This window comes from Erpetoichthys calabaricus, chromosome 15 (assembly GCF_900747795.2).
Source record: "Erpetoichthys calabaricus chromosome 15, fErpCal1.3, whole genome shotgun sequence".
Lineage (NCBI taxonomy): Eukaryota > Metazoa > Chordata > Cladistia > Polypteriformes > Polypteridae > Erpetoichthys > Erpetoichthys calabaricus.
In genome coordinates, this window is record NC_041408.2 from 41,101,341 (window position 1) to 41,120,065 (window position 18,725).

At 38.4% G+C, this 18,725-nt stretch overlaps 1 protein-coding gene across 3 annotated transcripts in view; it reads right to left on the reverse strand.

Annotated features, from left to right (window-relative positions):
* Window positions 1-6,583, reverse strand: part of rel (v-rel avian reticuloendotheliosis viral oncogene homolog) — a 63,661-nt gene extending 57,078 nt beyond the window's left edge. For 2 of the 3 annotated variants that reach the window (XR_007933554.1, XM_028820798.2), the window contains exon 1: window positions 6,413-6,582. Coding sequence is in view for 2 of the 3 variants with exons in the window: in XM_028820798.2 (XP_028676631.1) it covers window positions 6,413-6,419 (7 nt within the window). In the remaining variant the exon portion in view is untranslated. Of the gene's footprint in view, window positions 1-6,412 lie in introns of all 3 variants that reach the window. The other variant, XM_028820799.2, reaches the window with a different exon arrangement.
* Window positions 6,584-18,725: the final 12,142 nt, after the last annotated feature.

The following is an 18,725-nucleotide window of genomic DNA, read 5'->3' on the forward strand; positions in this document are numbered from 1 at the left end:
AGCTCCAGACAACAAAGACGAGACCGCATGGATAAAAACAATACACGGAGGCTCCTACAACGCGCTTCAGACACACCAGAAGCAAAGACGTCACGGCTCCACAATGAAAGAGCTCAACTAACAGAAATACAAGACGAGCCCGTATGGAAAGTGATTGCCATTCTTGGATTTGCGATTCTTTCGAGAATTGCGGGCTTGCTAGTATTAAAGAAAATACACTCTTCCACAGCTGAAATGGCAGAAACTGCACTGAACTATATGTCACTAGAGAGTGAAAACATTAAAGTGACTATTTAAAAAATGTGCTTTATATTTTGTATAAATTGATGAAAGTTCAGTGATTGGAGGAGACCAAACTGGATAGATTTTTTAACACAATGATTACTGGAGCAAGAATCAAAAACCTAATTGAACTAACAGAGTTCATCTGAATCAGGCTGAAATTTCTGTCCAAAAAGATAATCATTCCACAAATAATCAAGAATTCAAAGGTGATGAAGAAGCAATGGTAAAACTTCTTTTAGAAATTTCACCTGTGAAAGGAACACCATGAACCAGATGCAGGAATCAGAGGTCAGCTCAAAGTAATGCCTCCTTCTCACGCTTCTCTAGCAGAAACAGAAATCATATAATAGAAGGCCATTGCCTAGAAATGAAATTAACAAAGCAACCAGAAAAGGACAGTACACCTATTTCAATCACTTAGAATATCAACATGGTCCTGGACAGATCTTAGCAATAGTTACTGCACTACATAGCAGACAGTAGCCAACAAGCAAAAAGAACCTGCTTATCAATAAAAAGCTACAATTACAATTTGTGAATTTCCCCTTGGGATTTGTGAATTTCCCCTTGGGATTAATAAAGTATCTATCTATCTATCTACATGTAACAGTTAACATGGTGGCACAGTGGGTTGTGATGCTGACTCATAGATCAAACATCCTAAGTTTGAATCCTGTGCCTAGACAATGTCTATATGGGTTTTCTCACACCTCACCAAAGATGGGCAGGTCAGGTTAAAGGGGTTTTCCCCAAATGGCCCCTGTTTATCCGCATGGGTGTGTGCCAAGGACTGTAACACTGTCTGGGGTTGTTACTGCCTTGTAACCAGAGCTGCCAAGGTAGGATCTTGTCCCATAACCCTAAATTTGATTTAATGGGTTTGAGAATGAGATAATAACTACATATAGCAATAAAAGTAATAGCTACTGGATAGGATGAGTTGCTTGTCAATGATCATACTGAATTTCTAATTAGCATACTTTTGGTGAATCACAGTTGTGAAATTGCTAAGCCTTATAGCATTGGTCCAAACTGATTTTTTCTTGAAGGAGCCACATTATCAGTAAAATATTAAATAGAGATCCATACTGTACAAATCAATAATGACATTTAACAAATGTATCAGCTTTAGTTTTCTGTTTATGTTTACTGTGCAAAACATGGATTAGATTCATAATTGTATGTGCTGACAAAAAAAGGACATCACATTTTGCACACTGTTTGATAATTTAAAAATCTGTCTCAAACACCACACTCCAGAAGTGACCGACACCTGTCCTGAGTTTACCTTCCATCATTCACCAACAGCTCAACAACTTCATCACTTTCCAATGCAGCACACTCAGAACACAGACATGTGATGATTGGGGTCAGTGAGGACACGGTTACATGAAAGTGATAAACTTAAAATGACCAACACCTTGTACTCCATTAAATCCTTGAATCCAAATTCACAATCTGCCCTCTGTTTCTACAACACCTCTACAAATACGCTTTGACTAACTAGTCTGTGACCCCAGCTCTCAGTTTCAGAAAAAGAATATCTTTCTTTACCTGGTATGTACAATGCAATGTTATTTATTTATTTTTGAAGGGCTCATATCACATATAACACTTTTCTTGTTGTTTATCTCTCATCTGGAATTTAAGATTCAATGTATTTTTTTGACCTGTGGTGTCAGTAAAAATGGCCAATCCAATAATCTATTTTGGATTTGCCAATTCTGGTTCATTTATCTCCTTATATTTAACAGCAAATAAATTTGTATATTTCTGGAAGGAAGCTCTGGGCGCATTCATGTCCAATTTACTTAATCGTGAAGAACTTACTATTTTATGAAGGCCGACAGCAAAGACAACATGAGCAGCCAGTGTGTCAAATAGAAATCAACCTTCAGCCAACATAGCCAAGAGACAACAAAAGATTTTTGCTCGTCTATGGGAATGCTTAAATAATAGTACATTACCACTGGGGGGAGAAAAATATAAATTTACTTAATCAAACTGGTATTTTATTTTTCCAAAATAATATCATACACCAATCCATCCAATCTGACATACTGTAAGCCTAGCTATGTGGCTTTCTTGCTGAACAAGAAGTACCATGGCCTTAGGGTTTCATATCTATACCTGATCAGGCTATACCTGATCTCTTAACATCCCACATAAGCATCCATCTTCAGATTGGCTATACTAAAATAAAACTACTACTTGATGTTTTAGTTACTACAAAGCAGTCCCAGCATAGTTCGATATTGTCCACAGTAACACCTAAGCATAATTATGTATCCAAAAAAAACTATAACAGAAATTTTAAAAGGTTACAAACTCCTAAAATATTTATGATCAAACATGTCAATGAAACAGTAGAGGAACAATACAGCATTTTCATCAATGTTATCATGAATGGACTCATGGTGTACATGTTTTTAACGCAAAAAAGTTTTCCTAACCTTATGTATTTTTATTGACATAAATGATGACTTCACTTCTTACATGAATATTTTTTAGATTTATAACACTAATGTCATGAAAACCCCATCCTTTACCAAGGCTCACACGGAAGATTTCTTTAACCTGAGAAAATAGCAATTTACAATGTCAAACATTACTACATGATTCTGCTTCCTACTAAGATCTGACAAGCACAGCTCAGGTTAAAAAGTACAAATCAAATACATTCTCTACTTGACAATATGATATATGGAGAAAAATGTATAATCAAGGTCTTACCCAAACTATGCTATCTCAGTATTTTATTTAGACTGTTACTACATATAAATGAGCATGTGTCAGAATTGTTGCAAGTCAAAAAAAGAAAACTCAGAACTTAAAAGAGACTGAAAATATCAGGCCTCCATTCATTTTCAGCTTCCCATTCTTACCTCGTATAAGGTGACCTGGAAGTCACAGCCTATCCTTGCAGCACCATGAGCAAGGTACGAGTCCATTCTGAACTGTGTGCTAAAGTCATCAATGCGCAAAATTAACAATGATAATGGAAAACAACAATGTCAGGCTTACCCATCCATGCTGAAATCAATAATAATAAGATCAAATAATATTTACAGACCAATTTAATCAAACTCAGAATAACTATGGGGCTGGAGCCTATCCTAGAAGCATCTGGTATGAAGCAAAAATTAACCTTGGATGAGCCTCACCAGTAATATATCCATTACATATACATCCATTTTTCTCCTTTATTTTCTCCGATAGCAGACTTTTATAAATATAAAAATGTCAACCATAAACATTAGTTATTCACTGCTTTCTTTTTTTGCTAATATAAACATGTCAGCTGTTAAGCTTATAATATTACTTTTAATTTGTGAAAAACTTAGCACTGCGCTGAACTGATATACAGTGTATGCCAGGATTTGTAACTTGTAGATTTACAGTATATTATTAGAAAACATCATGCACTAAGAACGTTGGATTACAAAGAGACAAGGTCCCAGGAGAGTGGCTACATATCCCAGACTGGCCACGGTCTATTGGTGTTTGTATAATCACTCTATGTTGCAATGGATTTGTCCAAATATTCCAGTTTTCTTTCTACACCACAAAGATGTGCATGTTAGACAGATTGGTGACTCTATATCAGTCTGTCATAACTACATGTGGCTATGTGTGCATTGTGCCCTCCTGTCAACCTGCATTTCAATCAGGGCTAACTATGACTTTGAATTGGAATGAGTGGCTTTACACAAAGGGTAGATGAATACTGTCACCCCCTGGTGACAATCATTAAAACTTGTTTAAAACTAAAAACATTGCTATTGCTGACAATTCAGACACTGCATTGCTCTGCCATTTATTTAGGTCTCACCCACTCACTTTCCATCTGTCCATTATCAGCATCTGCTCTATCTGAGTGAAGGTTACTAGGTCAAAGGTGATCCCTTAACTTCAGGACCAATGTCTCTGGCAGGTGGGAGAAAACTGACAGGCAGCATCAGAGTCTGTATCTGGTGTCAGGACTCTGCAGCTATAACCACTGTACCACCATAGCCCTTGACAATGTGTTTTTTATTAATAAGTACCTCTGTGCTAAATTTCACAGCACCCTGTGTTAGTATTCGTGAAAAGGATAATCTGGAGATTTTTACTCAAGAAGAAAAAAAAGTGCAATAAATTTCTTTCAGTCATCTTCAATAGGAAAGCTACCCACCTTATGTAACAAAACGATTTACTTTAGCTGTATATAGTCTCATTAGTTATGAAACTGAGATTAAGCTTTCAAAAATTAACAAGCTGCTTTTATGTTGACAAAACACCTCAAAATTTATAAAATACAGAAAATGTCTTGGGCATTTCCGTATTTGGTGAGTATTTATCTTTGCAAATTATAAGTTCTGAACAAAGTTCTGGAAATGAGCAAATAATAAGCCTTAAAAGAACAAAATACTGCCCAATGTGTCCATTTAAAAAACTCAGCCCATTCATTTTCTGATGCTGCTTTTTCCAGAAATGGTGCATATGCCACAATCAATGGGCCACACACAGGACAATAAGGAACAGCAGCTGAAATATATAAATAAATGGCTCCTTAAACATTGAGCTTGATAGCAAGTTAATAATAAATAAAAGTTATAAAATCTTAAATAACATATGGATTCCATTACTGGAAAACAAATAACAGATTAGTCAAGAGCTTTGTATTAAAAGCCACTAGTTAAAAACTGCATGTTTAATATTGTTTCATAGTAACCCTACAGGAAAAGGTACTGCATATGGCTTTCTATTTCTTTCCATGACTACTGTCAATGAATTTTACAATAGTGTAGACACACAGCACATAAACGCAAATTTTCTGAAATAATGCCTTACGTACAGTACACTTTATGTACCGGAACGCATCTCACCCTTCACGATTTCAGATGTATGTTTGTTTTAAAAACCACATTTGCCAAGTAGTGTTAAATATAACAGTTCATTCTACCAACCGAACTGGGTTTATAGGCTGGGAAGTGTCAAACCATTATTGTTAAACAGTTACACTAGCCAACAGAGGGCAGTCTATAAGCACGTGAGAAGTTTGGTATTATCACCACATGGCTTGCATTACTAAGTTGACTAGTGCAGAGTGACCCCCGCTATGGAGCTGGCATACCTCAGAGGATTTTATTTTAACCAGCTCAACAATTACCTTATAAATTCCGCTTCATCACTCCACGTCACATCCGTCTCAAATAGTACTGTGAACAGAACCTGGATTTGTAGATCCTCTGGTGTCCAGGATGCAACATCACATGCACGACGCGTTCGCCCGCACATATCCCACATCTTGTCTCGCATCAGTGGTGCGACAACTGGTCACCAAGGTCTCTGTCAGATTGCTGTTCCTCTTCGCCGTGAAATCCCCTTACGGTCACATGAATGAAAGTCACGCTTACTTATCTCACTTTGTAAAATCCGTATAAATTAGCAGTTCAAAAACACAGTCTGGGAATTTTACTACTTCCTCTATCACTATTAAACTATTTCTTAGGCACACATTATGAGACCGCGGAGGTTTTTAATGAACACTGATAATACAGCAACAATTTTTCTGTTTTTGCTACCCCCAACTATTTTCCTTCTGTGATCAACAGGCTTTTTATTTACAGTGCCAAAACGTATACACAGTTAACTGGGTTACTTGCACCCGGCAGTCTACCCGGCAAAGGACAAGGAAACGTACTAAATACGTGTACAGTTGCTTAATAAAGTGTTCAGCGAATCCTGTCTAATATAATCATCAACTTCCAAAAGGATTACTAATACCTGTACTACTCAAAACTTTTTTTTTTACGAAAACGGGTTAACAAAAGTCGACACTAAATGCAGTAATCACAAAAATATTAAAATGAACAACTCGGCAGTAAATAATAATGTCATTATTGTGAACATGCTGTGTAGCAGCGAAAAGAGTTAAAAGTCCTTTTCTACAGACCAGTTTAAAACACGGCGCGTAGAAAACTGCTTATTATCAACAAACTGTTTTATATCTCAGTTTAACAAGATAAGTAAATAAAACAAGGTTTATGTATTTTATCTTCCTGAAAAAATAACCAGGAAATGCACTTGCCCAATAAAATTTTGACAGCCAATTTTGAAAGTTTTTTATCTGAGTAAAACTCACCGGTCATTGTCGGCGTTCCAGAAACGATGCGAAAAAGGACGGCTACGTCTGGGTCAGGAGTCTGTTCTGCACACAAAGGTGCATATGGCTATAAACTAATCGATTAGCAAATGCACAGGCATAGACAACCAACTTAAGGGAAATTCCCTGTCCCCTTCCTCATACGATTGTATTGCCCGCCCACGTGGAGGAGGGGCTACTGTTGTATGCGGAAGGGCTGCGTGTTCCTCTGTAATTTTAAAGCTAGGGATTGCGCCTTACTTGTACTAATCTAATGGACAAAAATGCCATTACAAAGTTTAATCACTTGGGAGTAAAGGACGTTAAAGAAGTTTATCCCTACGTCAATGTTCATTACACTGGTGCGGTCACTTTGAAGCTCCAACCGACCGTCAAAGATGAAATTTCAGCCTTCATGAAAACTTGTGTACCTATGCCAACTTGAAACTAAACATTTATCTGGCCATGTTACAAACTTCCCATGTAAATACGTTAGCTTGCAGCTATTTAAAACAACATAACCTGCATTTACATGTCTCGAAATACCCAGAGAGCTTGCCAAAACGCATGTTTATAGTGGAAATGTGTGAAGAATGTGATCCCTTCATTTCTATGTATCTCACATAATGTCTTGTGAAAACTTTAAAGATATATGTAGCTATTTTGATTTTTTTCCCCCCAGGAGTTGGATTGTCCTATAATCTGTTCACTTTAGAGACGTACTTGTGAATTCCTATGCTAATTGCCTTCAACCAACTTCAAATTAACAGTAACTTATTAAAACACTGCAAGTCACAAAGATAGATTTTACATAAAATTACAGGATTTCCCATTTACTAATAAAAGACATACTTAAATATAAATGGGAAAAACTATAATGATATTTCACATTTTCAAAATGAAGTTTTCAGAGCTAAATATTTAATTAGTGTTTAAACCATAATTTAAAAATAACAGGTCATGAATATCTTTAAGATTAAAATGTGCTCTATAATAATATTGTTTTGAAATTTAAGCTTTAATTCTAGTGATACCACAGTTGAACTGAGGATTTAAAGAATACACGTATTTAAATAAAGAACACAATGAATAGCTTTAAAGTATACAAAATCATTCTGAACTTCATAGGCCTAGTATACTGCATTTACAAATACGACCCATCTGTAACAAAATGCTTACACAGAGAAAATTTATCTTTCCGTTTGTTTTTCAAAAAATGTTAATACAGTACTACAGGTTTACAATTGTATTACTTTCTAAACAGAGACATTTGCCCTACTACCTCTTACTACCTACTTACAGGTTCTTGATCTGGGTGTAATTTTCAATCTACTTTCTGTCTATGTGAAGGGTGTACATTCAGTCTCACCTTGGATTTCTTTATACATACCAAAGATGTGCTGGTTCAGTTAGCTGGCATCTCTAAATGCTCTGAGAAAATGATGAATGTGCATACAGTATGTCCTGAATCTTAGGTCTGAATTCTGCCTTGTGCCTAATGCTGTCACAAATTATCTGCCTCCCTGAAATGCAGCAGAGGAAAAAGGCTTCTTCAGAAAACTAGCAATGTATGGACATTCTGAAGTTTTTTTCCCTTCTTTGTTTTTGTTAACATACTGTAATGTATGACAACTGTGAAACAAGAAAACTGATAAGCTACCAAAAGAACAACTTGGAAGCTGAGTCTAATCAACCTCCAAAACTAGCCACAGGATTATGACCTGGTTTACTTTTTAACTCATAATTGATTTTCTCAACATAACTGTAGAATTGCTGCTAAATGGAGCATGGTCAAGCAACATCAGGAGTAAAGCTGAATGGGACGCCAGTCTATTTATTATAGGGCACACTGACAAACACAATTACATTCAGTCATAAGGCATCAGTTCAAAAATGGCTGTTAACCAAACACATAGCTCTCTAGGATGTGGAAAGAAATAGTGATCTTTTTTTAGAAGAAATCAGTAGAAGGTATAACTGGATGTATAACAGAGGCGTGACCACAGGGGGCTGGGGTGGGCACTGCCCCCCCAGAGCCAAGCCGTGAACCCCCCCTGTGAAATGCTCTGTCTGCCCAATGAAAACTCTGGAGAAGAATAACATTTGTTTTTCAAAACTGAGTTGCTTTCCAATCTGCCCGTTTGAATTTGGGGTGTATCCGTCAGTACCTCCTCCACTAGACAGGCACCATGCTACTCACAGTTCACTTCGCCACACATTTTGCAGCACGTTTTGAACCTGTTGACCACATTCTTTAATTAAAACAACGTATACGTTCCATTCTTCTTTTATTTTCTGGTTGGTAACACCAAAGGCTATGCATAGGTGGCTTATTAAAAAGCAGACATCTTCAACCTCTGTCCCTCCGTAAGCTGCTGGCTCCATGGTTGAGTCCAGCACCGCTGCTACCAACACGGAGCACAGCGTACCCATGTCGGGAACTGAAACTCCAAAAGATGTAGATAAGCCTACACAATCCTCCAGCTCTGCGCCCGTGTCGGGTACTCCAAAGCTCTGCCTTCAACAAAATATACAGTCCGGTCTGCCTGACTTAAATATGGATAGCCCATCCCAGCCCGTTTTATTTAATTATCCCAAGCGTGCATTTGGAAAGACACTTAGATGTTTTAGTGCAAGATGGTATCAGTCTCGAACATGGCTTGAATATTCTGTTGTCCGTGATGGCAGCTTTTGCTTTACCTGCCGCAAATTTAGCGTTTCCAATTCGGACCGCGAGGACATATTCACCAAACACGGCTACACTAATTGGAAAAAAGCTCTAGAAAAAGACAGTGGCGGCTTCCACAAACACACGTCTAGTATCCCGCACGTCAGAGCCATGTCTGCATCACAGCACTCATCATTGGTGTGTCTTCAGCTGCATGTGAAAGCTCTTTCTCTACTTTGAACCACATTCTCACTTCACTCCGCCGAACAATGCTGCATTCAAGGAAGAGAAGTTTAGTCATTCTGGCACATGAGAAAAACATCACAGAAAATCTAGACATGAATGAATTTATTTCAGAATTTGCCAAGAGTAACCGCAGACTGGTCCTGTAGATAACATCCAGGTTAAACACTGGAAATTTATGTCCTATAGCCTCCCATGACTACAATAAGCCACGTTTCTGTTCTTGCTCTCATATGTTGTATACATTTGACTTTATTGATATTTACCTTGTAGATGTAGTTCTATATTTGTTAACAAAAAATAATAATGCAAGTTCCATTGCCTCTGTTAATTTTATTGAACAATAGGTTATGATTTATGTCACAATTTTTGATTTTACATGTTATATAAAACTATGTTGTTATTATTATTTGACCCCCCTACAAAAATGGGGATGGATGGATATTTTTTGCCCCCCCAGACAAGCCAAATACCCACCCACACATGATGTTCTGGTCACACCTCTGATGTATAAAGTTTCCTAGTTTGTCTTAAATCCACAATTAGTCCACAAATGGTTTTATTTGATTTTTCTTTTTTGTAATACTCCATCCATTTTTACCGCTTATCTGAAGCTATGTCACGGGTGCAACAGTCTTAGCAGTGAGGTCCAAATGCCCTTATTCCCCAGCCACACTTTCCAACTCATACTGTGGGATTTCAAGATACTCCAATATAATCCTCTCAGCAAGCCCTAGGTATTCCATGGGGTCTTCTCCCAGCTGGTTGTGCCAATAAAACCTCCACAGGGAGGTGTCCACTAGGCATCCATATCAGATGCTCAAAAACCTCAATTGGCTCCTCTCGATGCAGAGGCTCAGAGGCTCTACTCCGTGCCTCTCCCAGATGCTAGCGCTTCTCACCCTGTCTCTAAGGGAGAGCCCAGCCACTCTATGGAGAAAGCTCATTTCGGCCTTTTGTACCCACAATCTCATTCTTTAGGTAATTATCGAAAAGAATGAGATCATGGGTACTGTGATACAGTAGACTTAATTTGCTCAGTTTCTCAGTTTTCATATATATTACATATATTCTTCATCATCTTGTTAGGAAAATGAAAAACATCAGCCAATGTGAATGGGAAAGAATATGCAATTCTAAATCAATCTGAATATGATTTTTTGTGCTGATATAATCTAAGACACACAGTCCATTGATTTTGCAATAAATGTATAAGGTAAAATAAATGGGTGGCATGGTGGTGCAGTGGGTAGCGCTGCTGCCTCACAGTAAGGAGACCTGGGTTTGCTTCCCGGGTCCTCCCTGCGTAGAGTTTGCATGTTCTCCCCGTGTCTGCGTCGGTTTCCTCCCACAGTCCAAAGACATGCAGGTTAGGTGGATTGGCAATTCTAAATTGGCCTTAGTGTGTGCTTGGTGTGTGTGTGTCCTGCGGTGGGTTGGCGCCCTGCCTAGGATTGGTTCCTGTCTTGCGCCCTGTGTTGGCTGGGATTGGCTCCAGCAGACCCCCGTGACCCTGTGTTTGGATTCAGCGGGTTGGAAAATGGATGGATGGATGGATGGATGGGTTAAATAAACATATTAAACTTGTGAAGGTGGATGAGTAAACTTTATTCTATGAAAAACAAGAACTGTCCATCCATCTTCTTAATCCAGGGATGTCTGTGGGGCAGCTGGGGCCTATTGCAGCAATCATCAGGAGGAGGGCAGGAACAACACCTGGACAGGGCACCAGTTCATCACAAGTAGAATATCTACACACTCACACTTGAACATACACCCTATGGCCAATTTAGCATAACCATTTTTGGGAAAAAAAAATGTACAAAATAAATCATCTATGGCTTTGAACATCTTCACCTGATCTCTTGACATCTCACATGAGCATCCATCTTCAGATTGGCCACATCATAACAAGTTACTAAAAAGTCACAGTTACACCACATTCCTGGAATATGACTATATTGTCCACAATACTTGTAATACCTAAGCCATTTTATATCCATCCATCCATCCATTTTCCAACCCGCTGAATCCGAACACAGGGTCACGGGGGTCTGCTGGAGCCAATCCCAGCCAACACAGGGCACAAGGCAGGGAACCAATCCCGGGCAGGGTGCCAACCCACCGCAGGCCATTTTATATCCAAAACATAATTATAATATAGCAACTTTTAAAAGGTTAGACCCTTCTTGCACATTTCAAAACAATTATGGCTCTGAAATAGTAGAGGAATGGAACAGTATTTTCACTAATGTTATCACAAACGTACTTATTCTATACATATTTCTAAAGCATCATAATCTAAATCCTTCTGCCAGGAAAAATTTTCCTAATGTAGTTTGTGTTATATTTACATGTGTTTTTATAGACATAAAATGAGGCCTACAATTGTTACAAGAATATTCTTTATATTTATAGCACCAGTGACTTTAAAATGCCATCCTTTGCCAAGACTAGTACGTTCAGTTTAGTAAGCCTGAGAAAACTGCAGGTAAAAATGTTTACCAACCTCACCACACTATTCTGCTTCCTAACATGCACGACTAAAGTTAAAAAGTATAAATCAAGCCATGTGATATACTGTACATAAACATTTCCATAGAGCATACTAAAATGTCACTTTTCCTTAAAGAAAACCGAACTCCTGCAAATTGGGACTAAAATGCAACTTAATAAAATGAGCTCCTTCCCAGTCCATCTTGGCAGTGATCTCATCAGACCTGCCTCTACTGTAAAAAATCTTGGTGTCATTTTTGATTCCTCCCTCACTTATTCCGCCCTCATAAATCACATTAAGAAACTTTCTTACTTTCACCTCCGTAACATTTCCCGTGTTTGCTCCTTCCTCTCCTTCTCTAATGCTGAGAAACTTGTCCATGCTTTTATCACATCCCACATCGATTATTGTAATTCCCTACTGGCAGGTGCCCCTTCTAATCTTCTATCACAGCTCCAGCTTATTCAAAACTCAGCTGCAAGAGTCCTTACTCGAACCAGCAGCAGCGAGCACATCACACCCATCCTGCTCCGTCTTCACTGGCTCCCTGTGTCCTACAGAATCGAATATAAAATCCTACTAATAACCTACAAAGCCTTAAATAACCTCGCGCCAAACTACATCAGTGACCTTCTCCATCACTATGTGCCTGCCCGCCCACTAAGGTCCTCTGATTCTGGTAATCTTGTTGTGCCCCTCACTAATCTACACTCTATGGGTGACAGGGCCTTCAGCTGTATAGCGCCCAGACTCTGGAATGACCTACCAAAATTAATCAGGTCAGCTGACTCCATGAATTCTTTTAAAAAACAACTCAAAACTCATCTGTTCAGGAAGGCTTTTAGCTCTACTTGACTTTATTACCCTTCTCTCAGTTTACTTCTCTGTCAAGATGCCAATGTAACCTGTATGTGTGTGCTAGACCATCAATTATGTTGTCTGTTTTTTTTCAGAATTTACTGTCTTAATCTTCTTTATTTATTTATCTGGTTTGTACAATGCTATATACTGTATATTCTGCCGTTCTTTATTATATTCTGTAAGTGCCTTGTGCATGGGAAAGGCGCTATATAAATAAAATGTATTATTATTATTATTAAAGATTTATAAACAGCAGTTCGTAAAATACAACAACGATGTACATCACCTTACTAACATGATCCTTAGCAAAGGGGCATCATGCATCAATGTTCCTGGAAGTCCCGTCTAAAAAGAACATTCCTGGACAATCTCACTAATTTCTAAGCACTTTTATATATATTTTTTCTCAAAAGACTTTAAATATACAGACATTTGACTGCAATGCGTACAGGAGAGTACTGACACGGTTAATTACTTAAACATTGACTATTACCATGGCTTTAGATTACAGTCTGATACTCTCATTAAAATACCCAACCTTCGCCGATTACTTTTTAAAGAATTTATTTCGCTCTGCGAACACTTGGTTCCCTGCTTGTAGGAGGTGTCGCTTCCCAAAATCAAGTGGCTTGCATCCGTGCACAGGAGTCCGCTTGCTGCTGACGTCAGAACTTCAAAAACCTCAAAGGTTCGTGTGACGCAAGCGCAGCCACTAATAACAACACCCACCTGCAGAAGCAGCGAGAAAGCGAACACTGTAAATGCCAGTACGCAACGGCACAAATATCACACCCCAATATCTTCATCCTGAGTGAGGTCAACGCCCCTGCTTGACTGGGGTTATCGCAGTGTACGGGGTCGTTTCCTCGTCGTTACGATTTTATTAACGCGGTCCTTCGTGTTCTTTACTCATTAAGGCACTACACGGAGACCGGGTGGTTTTATCCTAGTCTCATCTCGCCTATGTTATTATAGTTTGCAGGATATAGCACTTTATGAACGCGAGCCGTAAAAACTACTCGTTGCTGGAGTCGAGGACTCCACTTGTGGCATGGAGTGGAAGACACAATAGTCGGAGTATTAGTGGGAGAGAAGGGAGGGGAGGGGAATCGTTTCTTTTTATCCAGTTCCTTATTAGAAAGAAGGATAACCGCTGCTGCCTCGTGGCTTCATAAGGGTCGATTCGAGTTCTCTGCCACCGTGGACTTTGGATGTTTGTCATTTTTCACTGGTTTACCTTCACAACCGACATGAACAAGTATACTGCATGATGGGCAGGTGCTCCGTCCAGAGGTGGTTCCAGCCCGCCCTCTCCCCCCGGTATTTTAAGCAGTGTTACACCTATTATAGCAGATATTTGGGTGACTTGACAATCGTTGCTCCAAACCCCACAACCCAAGCTGAACGGCAAATTCAGCAGACTAATTGTATTTTATTTCTCGTGTTGAGCTCCGTGAACCCAATAACACACAGAGATATGTCTTCACTCACAGGTAAAGAAATGGCATTGAGTATTATTTGAAAGTGTGGCTGTAGTCATCCGGTTAAGCCACAGATCACCTACAATACAATCCACAATTCCATCCGTCTCATACTTTTTTCATCATAATACAGATGCCTTTGTTATCTGCACCAGTGTTCAGCTCTTCTTCTTAAGTGCTCCCAAATTAAGTGTAGGGCATCATCCAGTGAGTCTGTTACAGTATATTCTAGTGGATATCAGCTACATAAAAAACCCCACATACCTGTTTCCTGTTAGATTTGACCCATGGTGCTAAACAACCTACAAATCACAATCTTTTGTCCTCGTTTATATGCATATGGAGTACTGGCAGGTTAAATTAGGGTCTCACAGAAATTTCAGATGAATAGCCATGTGGATGACAGTCGAAGATCTTAACCATTACCCCACCCATTTACATGGCAGAACAGCTGTTTCTAAGCATCTCCCCACTGAGTGGCACTTACAGTACCTCTGTGATAATGAAATAATTTGAGGGATTTATTCTTCTCAGTTATTCTTGACTTGTCAGTTAATAAAAATGGAAAAAATGGTACATTAAAAAAAATAAGGCTCTTTTTGTCAAAATAGCTTCTTATATCAGTGCAACATGCCGAAGAATTAATGCATGCTTCTGTCCTTGGCAATCTAGATTACTGCAATACACTATTATCAGAAAAACCTAAAAAAAAAAAAAAAAGCATATAAATCAGTTGCAATTAGTCCAAAACACCGTAGCAAGAATTTTAACTACAAAAAGAAAATCTGAGTATATCTCACAAATCTTAGCACAATTACGCTGCCTGCCTGTGTCCTTTAGTACAGATTTTAAAATACATTTAATTGCATATAAGGTTTTAAGTAATCTAGCACCTTCTTATATTTTGGAGTGCTTTTCCCCTTACATTTCTAATTGTAATCTTAGATCATCTTACCCCAATTCGCACAGTATTTAGAGTGAAGCATAAAAGAACTGGTGAGGGAGCTTTGTGTTTCTAGACACCAAAATTCTGGAATATTATAACGTTACAGATACGCCATGCCTTACAGTTAAACACTTCAAGAAACTACTAAAATCCCACCTCTTTAATCAGGCTTTCTCTTTATCACTTAAGAAATTGCTAGCATCACTAGCATTCCTTCATCCTGAGGGGAGGAGGAAATTGGTTCTTTTCATAAAATGAAATCATATTTTCTATTTTATAGTCTGGTCACTTTTGTGTGTTTTCTTTTTTTCTGGAATACAGTGGTGGTGGTGTTACATGCCACTGCCCACTGATCTGAGTATTCCGCAGCAGCATGTGATGCTGGGAAGATGAAAGAAGGCTCCACAAGAGTATTCTGTTCATGGTGGCGCATTCCTGGATTATAAAATTCCCAGAAGAGGCTGGGAAGCCTTTTGGCCTTGGAACTCCCACAGGTATATTTTCTCCAACACCCTCTCAACTGGAGTTTTTTTTTTTTTTATCCGGTCCTCCCTGACCATTTGACCTGAATGTTTTATTATTAAGATGGACATTATGATTGTCCACTGCTACCAATAACTATTCTTTAGTGTTTATTTTCTTTTGTAACTCTGTTTTAGCCAGAAAAGTAAAGCACTCTGAGCTACTTTCATTTATGATACACTATATGGCCAAAATCATGTGGACAACTCTCCAAATTACTGAATTCACTGTTCACAGGTGCATAAAATCAAATAGCCATACAATCCCTATTGGCGAACATTGGCAATAGAATGGTTTGTACTGAAGATCGTAGTGTAGCACTATCATAGAATGCCACCTTTTCCACAAATCAGCACTTGACATTTCTGCTCTGTCAATTCTGCCCCAGCCAACTGTAAGTGCTATTATTGTGAAGCATCTAGGAGCAACAACAGCTGAGCAAGGAAGAACAGACAGGGAAACTCATAAATAATTAAGTGCACGGTGCTTAAAAATCACTTATCCTCTGTTTCAACTCTCAGTTCTTATGTTGTGAGTACTGTAATGCAAGATTCATGAAATGGATTAACATGGCTGAAGTGGTGTAAATCACACCACCATTCGACTCTAGAACTGTGGAAATGTGTTCTCTAGAGTGATGAATTGTGCTTCATTATCTGGCAGGCTGATGGAGATATCTGGGTTTGGCAACTACTAGAAAAGCATTGTCTGCTTGACTGCATAGTGCCTGCTGTAAACTTTGTTGAAGGAAAGATAATAGTCTGAGGCTGTTTTTTTCAGAGTTTGGGTTAGGCCAATTGGTTCCATGGAAATGTACTGTTAATGTACAGCATACAAAGCCATTTTAGACAATTGTGTGCTTCCACCTTTAAAGCAACAGTATGGGGAAGGCCCCCTTCTGCTCCAATATGACTGTCTGTGTGCACAAAGCTAGGTCCATTAGACAAGTATGGTGTGGGGGAACTCAAGTGGCCTGCACGGTGACCTGACATCATCCCTATTGAACAGCTTTGGGATAAACTAGAATGCTAATTGCAAGCAAGGTCCTCTCATCCAACATCAGTACCTGACTTCAGAAATGCTCTTTGGGCTGACTGGGTACAAATTCCCAAAGACACACTTCAAAATTTTGTGAAAAGACTTCCCAGAAGAGTGGAGGCTGTTATATCAGCAAAGTGGGGCCCAACTCCTAATTAATGCCCATGGTTTTGGAATAGGATGTTCAACTAGCTCCTATAACATAAGTGTGATTATCAGGTGTCTACAAACATTTGGCTATATAGTGTATACAGTAACATTTGCCTCCATGAGAGCTCCAGAAATTCTTCCAGAAGCTTTCACTTTTCGGACTACATAGGCTGTGGAGCACAAATGTAATTAACTCCTGACTTGTGACACTAATTATGAATGCTGCACTTAATAGTTTTTGTGATTGTTTTGTATTTTGGTATAATTTCTTGTGCTCTGGTGGTGCTGGATATGATGTTTTATTTTGATGCAGCTATTGTATTATGGTTGTAACACCAAAGCAAATTCATGGAAACTTTTTCACATGGACTTAAGTTTTCACTTCAGCTTTTACTATGCTACCACTTCTGCATTGTCAGTTAACTACGTCCACCAGAGTTTGTTTACTGCTGGTGTGATACCTCACAGCTCCAGAAACCTATAAATTAATTCTAGACATAATTATTATTTGGATATATCTTGCATATTCACTCCATACCTACATAATTCTCCAAGTGATTTAATTTCCAACCAGATTCAAACATGTTTATTTAGTAATGGTAAGGTGACTTCTTTTGCGTGAGTGACGTTGTGTACATTATTCTGTTCTTTGATGGTTTCACGGCTCAAACAGGATTGATTCTGACTTTATCTGACATCAATAAGAAAAAGAAATTTCAGATTTTTAAGAATTTAGAAACATTTTTAAAGTTTCGGGAAAAGGAAGGACAGGCAAAGAATTAATCGTTGACATAAATTAATGTTAAGATACAGTTGTGGACAATGAGCACTCTAGACTCCACTACTGTTTATTATTGCTAATTCCGTATAGATGCTATTTTAAGTATGTTCATATATTATTGTTAATAATCCTGTAAATGGTAAAACAGATGTCAAGAGCAGGTTACTTTTGTATTAGAAGTTGTATTAAGATTGCACTGCAATTTAACAACAAGAATCCATAACCAGTCCATTAATTATTCTTTAGAAACTTCGAATAGCTAAAAATGATGGTTGTTACAAAGTAACATCATGTCAGTCTTGGGACACCTCAAGGCAGGTATACATTCTTCAGACACACACAGCAAACCATGCACAAGAGGTGAGCAGTTTAACTGAATTTCCTATTTAGTTTATTAAAAGTCACTGGACACTTTCAGAGACAGACTTGCGGGAGTAAGAAACAGAAACACCCAGTGAAGTTTATGTACTACACATTACAATTGATTCCATTAACACATTACTGCACTTTGTGTTTTCTATACTGAATAGCTGCAAGCACTCAGATGAGGTCATACAATAATGGTGTTAAAAACATCTGGTTTATTTAAGTATAACCAGCTTAGTCTAACATTTAAACAGGTCTAAAAATACAATTTATTTGAGAAATTCCAGTCTGGTTTTCGTACTGGTCATAGTACAGAAACGGCACTAACATGGGTTGTAAATGACATTCTGATATCCTCTGATGAAGGAAACTCCACTGTAATTATGTTGTTGGACTTAAGTGCAGCATTTGACACCATCGACCATTCTATTTTACTGCACAGGCTAGAAAATGATGTTGGGCTTACAGGCACCGTGCTCGCTTGGTTTAGTTCTTACTTATCAAATCGATTCCAATATGTACAGTAATGTGCTGACAGTATTCATTATACACAGAAGTTCAACATGGTGTCCCGCAGGGCTCAGTACTGGGACCTTTACTGTTTTCACTTTACATGCTTCCACTGGGATCTCTCATTAGGAAACATAATGTTAATTTTCACTCGTATGCAGATGACACCCAGTTATACCTTTCATTTAAATCAGATGAAGTTTCTCCAATGCTGTCTTTAATTAGTTGTGTTAGTGAATTAAAGGAGTGG